At 33.2% G+C, this 10,218-nt stretch overlaps 1 protein-coding gene across 1 annotated transcript in view; it reads left to right on the top strand.

Annotated features, from left to right (window-relative positions):
- Positions 1-10,218, top strand: part of LOC106469521 (Down syndrome cell adhesion molecule-like protein Dscam2) — a 120,162-nt gene that overhangs the window by 44,652 nt on the left and 65,292 nt on the right. The window contains exons 4-5 of the mRNA XM_022398060.1: positions 6,972-7,121; positions 10,089-10,209. Coding sequence (XP_022253768.1) covers positions 6,972-7,121; positions 10,089-10,209 — 271 coding nt within the window. The remainder of the gene's footprint in view (positions 1-6,971; positions 7,122-10,088; positions 10,210-10,218) is intronic.

Raw genomic sequence — 10,218 nt, 5'->3', positions numbered from 1 at the left:
TAGAGTATGTGTACTCATATATAACTAGAGTATGTGTACTCATATACAACTAGAGTATGTGTACTCATATATAACTAGAGTATATGTACTCATATATAACTAGAGTATGTGTACTCATATATAACTAGAGTATGTGTACTCATATATAACTAGAGTATATGTACTCATATACAACTAGAGTATGTGTACTCATATACAACTAGAGTATGTGTACTCATATACAACTAGAGTATGTGTACTCATATATAACTAGAGTATGTGTACTCATATACAACTAGAGTATGTGTACTCATATATAACTTAGTAAACACAAAACATTCTTTGACAGCATGTTAAAAGTTTTAAACATGTAAATATATATTTTTGACGGAGACTACATCATATAAGTAAATATATTTTTCTATTTTGCCCCCACTTAAAGATAGACTTCTACAGAAAAAACACCCATACAATGTCCTCTACCTTGGATACCGATTATAACAGTTGTTGAACTATTGTTATACAAGTATAATTTTGTGAGTTAATCCTGTTTTATATACAGCTCATTGAAAAAACAAATATTTGGAAACTTATTATTAGTGAACCGTATTATCCCATAGATCCATACTATTTGTAAATGAAAGATAATAAGGCACAGTCGCAGTAAACTTTTACATGTTGGTTCAATATTTACTTTTTAGGCCTAATTAGTGACTATTATCGATTCATGAAGTAAAGAGTTCAAACTTGAATTAGTGGTACCAGTATTATACATTCAACCCAACAACCTGGTGGGAAGAAAGGGGCATGTGCCACCCTAATTTTTTATTTAGCAAAAACATTTTTGGTTCGTTTCACTCACCAGTTATTCCTTCCCCTTGCCCTTCCCATCATTTTTAAACAAAGTTAGGTGTCCATGTTTGCATGTAATTAGTACAGCAAATACATATCATCTGCGTTAAAGGTTTAAAATCAAGGCATTTATTAAATTTAACTACGTGTGTTTTTAATATGATTAGGCTAAAAGTAAACTACACATGTTTTTAATATAATTAGGAAAAGTAAACTACATGTGTTTTTAATATAATTAGGAAAAAGTAAACTACATGTGTTTTTAATATAATTAGGTTAATATATATGCGCGTGTGTGTGTTTTAACATAATTAGGCTAAATCTTACCTTCATGTATTTTTAATATAATTAAGTGTTAAAAGTTAACTACGTGTGTTTTTAATATAATTAGGTTAATATATATGCGTGTGTGTGTGTTTTAACATAATTAGGCTAAAACTTACCTACACGTGTTTTTAATATAATTGGGATAAAATTAAACTACGTGCAGTTTTAATACAATTGGGCTCCGAATAAATTGTGGGGATAAGATACAAAGTAGGTCACTAGGACTGAATGCCAGGCTTTGATGAATATTTATAGATGAACAAATAGGCTGGTTGGATTTGTCGGATAATTTAATGGGAAAGTTAATATTTTTGGAATGGACGGCTTACACCAAAACAAGGCAGGGGCTAGCATGTTAGCAAGGGCTATTAACTCAACTGTAGTGGTAAATTTAATCTAGGGCTAGACAGAGGTGAGGGCTATGGTATTAGTAAAATAGGAAATATAACTGACAGGAAAACAGGTATAAAACATGAACATATTCTAAAATCTATGATTAATTGTTACTAATTGTAATGTTAGGAGTATTAGAAATAATATTGATGAGTTTAAAGCAGTTGTAGAAACTGAGGATTTTGATATTATGGGTATCACTGAGACTTGGTTGGATTTGAACAATTATGATGAGATTATTTGTTTTTTGAAATACCAGGCTACAGATTATTTACTAGAGATAGAGTATTGAAAAAAGGGGAGGAAAAGCTTTATTTGTGAGGATTGAATTGCATCCTGTTGAGTTAGAGCATATTAAAGAAAGTAGCACTGAGGTTGGATCAATTTGGGTTAATGTTAGTAGATATAAAGGGGGAAAAGTCTTGTAATTGGGATTTGTTATAGACCACCAGGTCAGAATGTGGAAGTTCATGAGAAACTGTATAATGAGATCAGAACGGTAGCTGAAAATTATATTGTTATGATGGGAGATAATAATTTCAGGGGTATTGATCGGGAAAAGTTAGTTTGACTGTGAGGGGGATAGGTTTTTGGAAATTGTTCAGGATACTTTTATACACCAACTGGTGATGGAATCTACAAGAGGGGAAGCTATATTAGATTTAATATTAGCATCTGATGTGAATATGATAGACAGAGTTGTGGTTGGTGAGCATTTAAATAGAAGCAACCATTGCACTGTTAGGTGTGGGATTTTACTACATGTAGAATTGAAGATGAATAGTACCATGATTTCTAATTTTAGGAAAGCCTATTTTAATGATCTGACTTCTGTAGATTGGAAAAAAGAGTTGGGAGGGAATTTTGAACAGATGTGAGAAGTATTTAGGGATAAATTGATATGCATACAGAACATACTTATGGTTTAGCAAAGGTTTAAGAGATCATATTAGGGATAAACATAATAAATTCAAGAAATTTAAACTTATTGGAAATAATAATGACTTGGAGGACTATAGAAAACCAAGAGAACTGTATAAAAATGAATTTAAAAGGGTAAAAACTGTATATAAAAGAGAGTTGGCTGAGAGAGTTAAATCAAACAATAAGGAATTCTTTAGGTATATGATGGGTAAACAAAATGGTAGTATGGGGATTGGGCCTCTTAAAATGATATTGGGGAGCTGATCTCGGAAGATTATCAGATGTTAAACTTATTAAAGATACAGGTATTATACCTCAACCAGACCACTCAACGTATGGGGAAAATATTGATGTTCTGAAATTGTGAGAGAAAAATTGGGAAACCAAAAAATTTATAAATCCCCTGGAACAGACAACTTTTATCATAGAGTTTTAAAGGAACTTAAAGATTTTATTTGTGAATCACTAGCTGATATTTTTTATCGGCCATTGAGTAGTGGAAGAGTATTAGAAGATTGGAAGTTGGCTAATGTTAGTCCAATATTTAAAGGAGGTGATAAACATTGTCCAGGCAATTATAGGCCAGTTAGTCTTACACCAGTAGTTGGAAAGGTTTTGGAGAGTGTGATCAAAGATGTATTGCAGAGACACGTAAAGCAGTTTGATATAGTGTCAAAGAGCCAGAATGGTTTCATTAAGGGAAAGTCTTGTTTAACAAATCTTCTGACATTCTTTGAGGATATTAGTGCAAGAGTTGATGAAGGAAATACTGTGGATTTGGTTTACCTTGATTTTCTGAAAGTGTTTGATAAGGTGCCTCACAAAAGACGTGTTAGAACAATTGAATCTGTGGGTGTGGGGGTAATGTTATTAAATTGGATAGAAAATTGGCTGGAGAGTAGAAAGCAGAGAGTAGTAATAAATGGAGTTAGATGTGACTGGATCACAGTTACAAGCGGTGTGCCTCACGGCTCTGTACTGGATCCTTTGCTGTTTGTGATTTATGTTAATGATATTGACTCTGGAATGGCTAACAAAATGTTGAAGTTTGCAAATGATATTAAGATTTTTGGGGTGGCTAACTGTATCAAAGATGCTGCAAACTTACAGGGAGATTTAGATCACTTGATGTATTGGGCCAATACGTGGCAGATGATGTTTAACTATCCAAAATGTAAGGTGATGCATATAGGTTTGCACAATTCAGATTATTGTTCCAATTTAAATGGAAATACTCTAAATACTGTGGTTGAAGAAAAATATCTTGGTGTTGTGATTGAAAAATCACTCAAGTCATCTAAACAGGGCATTGTAGCTAGCAATAGGGCTAATAGAATTTTGGGTGGCATCTATAGAAATATTGAATATACAGCACAGGGTTATTATTGTTTCACTGTATAGGTCAATTGTAAGGCATCATTTAGCGTACTGTGTACAGTTTTGGGCTCCCTTCCTCATTGCATTATTGGAGAGGGTTCAGAGAAGAGCCACTAGGATGATACTTGGGATGGTGGGATTGTCCTATGAGGAGAGACTAAAATCTTTAAACTTGTTTTCTCTGGAGAGGAGAAGGGTCAGAGGGGATTTGATTGAGGTGTTTAAGATTATTAAGGGTATTGCTAATATAGATTCATCAAACATGTTTTGTGTTTAGCAGTGAAAACAATAATACAAGGGATCATAAGTTCAAATTTTGGCAGCGTAGGAATCGTCTGCAGCTTAGACAGTATTACTTTTCAAAGAGGGTGGTTGGGTTTTGAATGAGTTGCCTTCAAGAGTGGTGGAGGCAAACATTTAACTGAGTTCAAGAAAAGATTGGATGAATACATGAGAAGGGTTGGTTATAGTTGGGAGATGGAAGGGACATTCTTGATGTGCAAATAAACTTCTTTTTGTCTCTTTAAAATTTTATGAATTATTAATTTATATTCCGGCAGCTATTTCATTTTTTATTTTTTCTTACACTATTATTTTGTGAATAACTATTTTCTTTATACTGCTGCTCATACTTCTAGTCACTCACCCGATGGGACAGTGGTAAGTCTATGGATTTACAACGCTAAAATAAGGGGTTCGATTCTTCTCGGTGAAGATAGCAGATAGTGTCATGTGGCTTTGCTATTGGAAAAGCCCACACATTTCTAACTTAGTGTATTATGATATCTAACAGTGTAGAAAAAAAAAAGGCTATTAATAAATCAAAATTAAAGCTAAATTAAAAATATTCAAATTAGAACTTACTCTAGTGACATATTTTTTAACTAATTAAAAATTAGTACCGAATATTCTACACAGTAATGAACGACGTTACCATCTCGTTATGTTATGTATTTTTTTTAACTCTATTTTCTCGGGTTAATTTGGAACCGAACAGTATCGACTTGCCGACTCTAGAGAAGGAAAACGTAATTATATTAATGCTGCGGTGTTATCTCTTGTTGCTAATAAGCGCCTCGTGGGAACGGATCTTGGATATTAAAGGATTTTTGAAACTTTAACTCGTGTCGCTTTGTGTTAGCTTTTGAAACGACGTAAGATGTAATGGAGAAGAGGTCTTACAAGTGTGTACACAAGCAAACCGCAAAATCTATAACACAGTTTACACTAGGGGGAGATCGTGCACAGAGGAATAGACATTCCTAACAAAGTCTTATTAATGTTGTACACGAATTTCTAATCAGCGAAAATACGCGCAAAATTATGAATACGTTCGCTGTGTGTGTGTGAATATGTGTTAGCCACAGACGTCTCGAATATACACATATATCTATATAATACGGAATATATATATCATTAAATGACTGATGAGATAGATACAATTGTTGCAATCATAATACGGTCGGCAGTTCTCTGGTTGAAACAATATTCATATATATACGTATTATCATTTTACATAGCTCTAATTATCTGCCTGAAACATCTAATAAGGGCTTAATTGTCTCTAGGGTTTGCAGCGACTGTTTCTAAATGAAATTACAGGGCACGTGATTACAGTTGCCATGACTAGAACTCGTATTGTGAAATCTTTGGTTCTTAGGATCTTAGACACGTCCGACAGCTACAAATTATGGAGGAATTAAGATAAATGAAATCATGAAGTCTTCCAACATGATTTTAGAACATGGACAAATTAATCTGGATTAATGTAGCTTCGTCTGGGATTTTACTAACAAACTTTCAAATCACTGTCACTGTTATAGGCCTTTTATAAATCAAGTTTTCGTTAAATACAAAGCTAGTTATTAGCAAATCCAGCGGAGTTAAAGCCTTTGACCAACTTTTATTTTATAATTAATATTTCAAATAAATAAGTAATGGAAGCTGTATTTGTATTAACATTATAAAATATACGTTTGAGTGCCTTTTTTTAATATGCTGTATTATGTAATATGGAAGCTGTATTTTGTATTTGTATTAACATTATAAAATATACGTTTGAGTGCCTTTTTTAATATGCTTCTGCTCCTTCGTGGCTCAATGGTAAGTTTGAAGGATTATAACTCTAAAAATCAGGTTTCGATACACGTGGCGGGCATAGGACAACTAGACCATTGTGTAGTTTGTGCTTAATAACAAATGAGCAATATATTCTTTTATATGTTTATATATATATATAATTAAATAACGTTTTCTTATTGATTAGAAAAACTTTAAAATGATATTTTTTCTGGGCATATTTAAATTCATAGGATTTTGAAAATAATTCCAAGTTCAACAAAACCTCCAATAATGGTTTTACTAAAAACAACAACAACAAACAAAGAAGCTACATCTACATCTAAGATTAATGCTGTACTGATGTATTAATACTGCACTGATGTATTAATACTGCACTGATGTATTAATACTGCACTGATGTATTAATATTGTACTGATGTATTAAAACTGTACTGATGTATTAATACTGCACTGATGTATTAATACTGCACTGATGTATTAATACTGTACTGATGTATTAAAACTGCACTGATATATTAATACTGCACTGATGTATTAATACTGTACTGATGCATTAATATTGTACTGATATATTAATACTGCACTGATGTATTAATACTGTACTGATATATTAATACTGCACTGATATATTCATACTGCACTGATATATTAATACTGCACTGATGTATTAATACTGTACTGATATATTAATACTGTACTGATGTATTAATACTGCACTGATATATTCATACTGCATTGATATATTCATACTGTACTGATGTATTAATACTGAATTGATGTATTAATACTGTACTGATGTATTAAAACTGTGCTGATATATTCATACTGCACTGATGTATTAATATTGTACTGATATAGTCATACTGCACTGATATATTCATACTGTAGTGATATATTCATACTGTACTGGATTCACCGACTGGTTTCTAACTGTAAATAAAAGAGAGAAATAACAACCGTTTGCTCAGTAAACCATAACTATAAGTTATATAATGTCTTTATCTTAATAGTTTCCATTGTTTTTAAACTTGACGTAGGAGGGCGCTTCAGTGTTCTTTCCCATGGGGAGCTTCATATCCGGAATGCTACGGATGAAGATGGATATAAAAGCTATTTCTGTCGTACCACTCACTTACTGAGTGGAGAATCCCAGCTAAGCCAAAATTCAGGAACCCTGATAATTACAGGTAAATACTTACACTCAAACTGTTATTTGTAACAGTTGTTTAAATAGTAATAGTAGTGTAAACTTTAGTAAACCTGAACGAGATGTTGTTTTTTAACTTTTTGAAATATTTGATGTGTGTGTGGACTTTAATGTTTTAACAATTGCCAAACGTTTATCTGCACTTTCATAAGCCTCCCTCCCCCTCAGTTGCTCAGGTTTACGACGCTAAAAATCTGGTTTCGATACCTGTGGTGGGCAGAACAAAGATATCCCATTATGTAGCTTTGTGCTTAACATCAACCAAATCAAACCATTCCTATAAAGATGTTGGTAGGATAAACGTTTAATCATATTTATATACCCATCACTCAACCTATTTTTCTGTATCATTATTACAAGATTTTTATACGTTCTATTTTCATCTCATTTATCATTTTTATTGTACGCAGCTTTTACATCATGTTTAGTGGGAAAAAAATCACTCTCAGATCTCAAAAATAAAATAAAAATACATAAATATTTCTTATGAGACTGCAAGTTTCATTTTACAAGTTTTATTATTTTCAAAATATATTTGTATATATTATGTCTTCAAAGATCAGAATTCTTTAAAGCCCACTTTTTTTTTCTCAATATTCATCTGTTCTAAGACCCCATGAGCAAAAGCAAAGGAGAATATAAAATCTTATGTTAACCACACTACATTTATTGTATCCAGTGGCCGAAGAGGCCTTTCACCAGATACCAGAATTCTTCAGGCCGGCTGGGTTACAACAGACATAGTAGTTGAGTAGACACTACGTCTATTATGAATTTTCATAAACAACAACTTAATGTAATTAAACAACTGGTTTGAATTTCACGCAAAAAACTACACGAGGGCTATCTGCACTAGCCGTCCCTAATTTAGCAGTGAAAGACTAGAGGGAAGGCAGCTCGTTATCAACTCTTTACCAACTAATAGTGGGATTGACTGTTACATTATAACACCTCCACTATTATAGCGTTAATCAAATTAAGCAATTGGTTTGAATTTCGAGCAAAGCTACACGAGGGCTGTTGCGCTAACCGTCCCTAATTTGTCAGTGATAGACTAGAGGGAAGGCAACGAATAGTGGAATTGACCGTCACATTATAACGCGAGCTGAAAGGGCGAGCATGTTTGGTGGGGTGGGGATTCGAACTCGCGCCCCTCAGGTTGTGAGTCAAGCATTCTAACTACTTGGCCAAGCAACTGAATTATAACTATTATATTTTTTCATTTAGGTAATTTACAAATCAGATTTATGGTGAATTAGCATATATATTTGTTGTTAAAGAAGAAAATACATAATTATATAATTGTGTTACAAGTACTTCGGTGTATAACTAAAATATTTATGTAAAAATTATTCTTATTTCCTTTATATTTAATAACATTGGCTGGCTGCCTTTTAATCTGTGATTTCAGTTTGTTCTGTTTAAGCCTAAATCTGATCAATATGATGTGCTTACTTCAATGATCAAATCCCAGATTTAGAATCATAAACCAATGATCTTTGATTTGAAGTTTAGAGTTTTGAACTCAATTATTATCACTAAGCGCAGTAAGCTTAGCCGGGAAAAAGATGGCCGACGCATATTATGTATAGCTCGTCATAGTCTCAAATCTTTTATGAACACCTAACTTAGGTTTTCAAAAGCTATTAAGACTTTCGGTTTTAGTCAAAAAACATCAGTAAAGTAGAGAACCGGTGAGTAGCGTTACAGCCAAATGTTCTGCTGATTATTCTGGTTCTGACATCGGAAGGGCTAGTTCATCAAATCTAGAAGTTGTTGTGATGATTCAAACACCAAAATGTTGCATTTTAACTTGGGGAGTGTAAAAGCAGTATAACGTTTTACTAACTTCAACACATGATGTCCATCAGAACAACTCATTCCGCCAGTCTAAAACTGCTGCCTTCATAGCGACTGCCAATCATTATAAAATATTCATTGGTATTGTTTAAAAAAAGGGGGAATAAGTAATAAAAAAGATTTTGAAAAAAATAAGTATGATGTAGAGACGACAATGTCAAAAAGTACAGAAACAAGTTAGGGATCAATAGGCAAAAACCATACAAATATCCTTACAAAAGTAGCCACTGAGTCCATGTTACAAGCTTATGGGAATTAGCCATTGTAAGACTTTACAGCATTATTCAGCTTAAATGCTTTTATTCAAATCCGAATTCATGCAAATGAAGGGAATTCAATATTTAGTTGTAGATGAAAGTTTTTCTTGGAAAGATTTGTCTCTCATTGTCCAAACTAACTGGTGAGCTATGGTATTGAACAAAAGGCCTCGTGAGATAAAAAATAGCTCTGAAATGCTATTTATACAGGCCTTTGATTCAATACGAAATGGAAAAAATTAAGAGGAATGTGGAAAAACAAATCCGCCTTTACGTGATTTTTATAAAAACTTTTAGGCTTATTGGTTTATAATGATTCGCTGGGTTTTTGATATTAAAACCGTAAGTTTAAAAGCATTAAAATATAGCTGACTTAATAGTGTTAGTGCTAAAACTTTGTAAGGCCTAGCGTGTTCTGGTGATTAGGCACTCGACCCGAAATCTATATGTCGCTGGATTGAACTCCGTCACCAAACATGCTCGCCCTTTCAGCCGTGGGGGCATTATAATGTGACGGTCAATCCCACTATTCGTTGGTAAAATAGTAGCCGAACAGTTGGTAGTGAGTGGTATTGACTAGCTGCCTTCCCTCAGTCAATTCAAAGTTAGTGACGGCTGGCGCAGATAGCCCTATATTAGCTTTGTCTTCGAACACACAGCACTTCTAAAAAAATGGGATAAAAAATAAAGTTGATATTATTTTCTTTGTTATTCAATGAAGAATAGCTGTTGTTCGATTAAAACAAGTCATTAAAATGATTTATTATCTCTCAAAATAATAACTCGAATATTTAAAAGTAACCTATGACATGATTTAATCTCGTCTGCAGAGCCACAGATAAAGCAGACGCCACGACTTTCAGAGACTAGGACCGTGTACAATGTTGAAGGGGGAGAACCAGTTGAGCTTACTTGTGCAGTAGCACAAGCTTATCCACTTCCAACTTACAAGTAACCACG

This window comes from Limulus polyphemus, unplaced genomic scaffold, assembly GCF_000517525.1.
Source record: "Limulus polyphemus unplaced genomic scaffold, Limulus_polyphemus-2.1.2 Scaffold3525, whole genome shotgun sequence".
Classification (NCBI taxonomy): domain Eukaryota; kingdom Metazoa; phylum Arthropoda; class Merostomata; order Xiphosura; family Limulidae; genus Limulus; species Limulus polyphemus.
The sequence above is the reverse complement of the archived record's forward strand: the minus strand, read 5'-3'. Positions and strand labels throughout refer to the sequence as shown.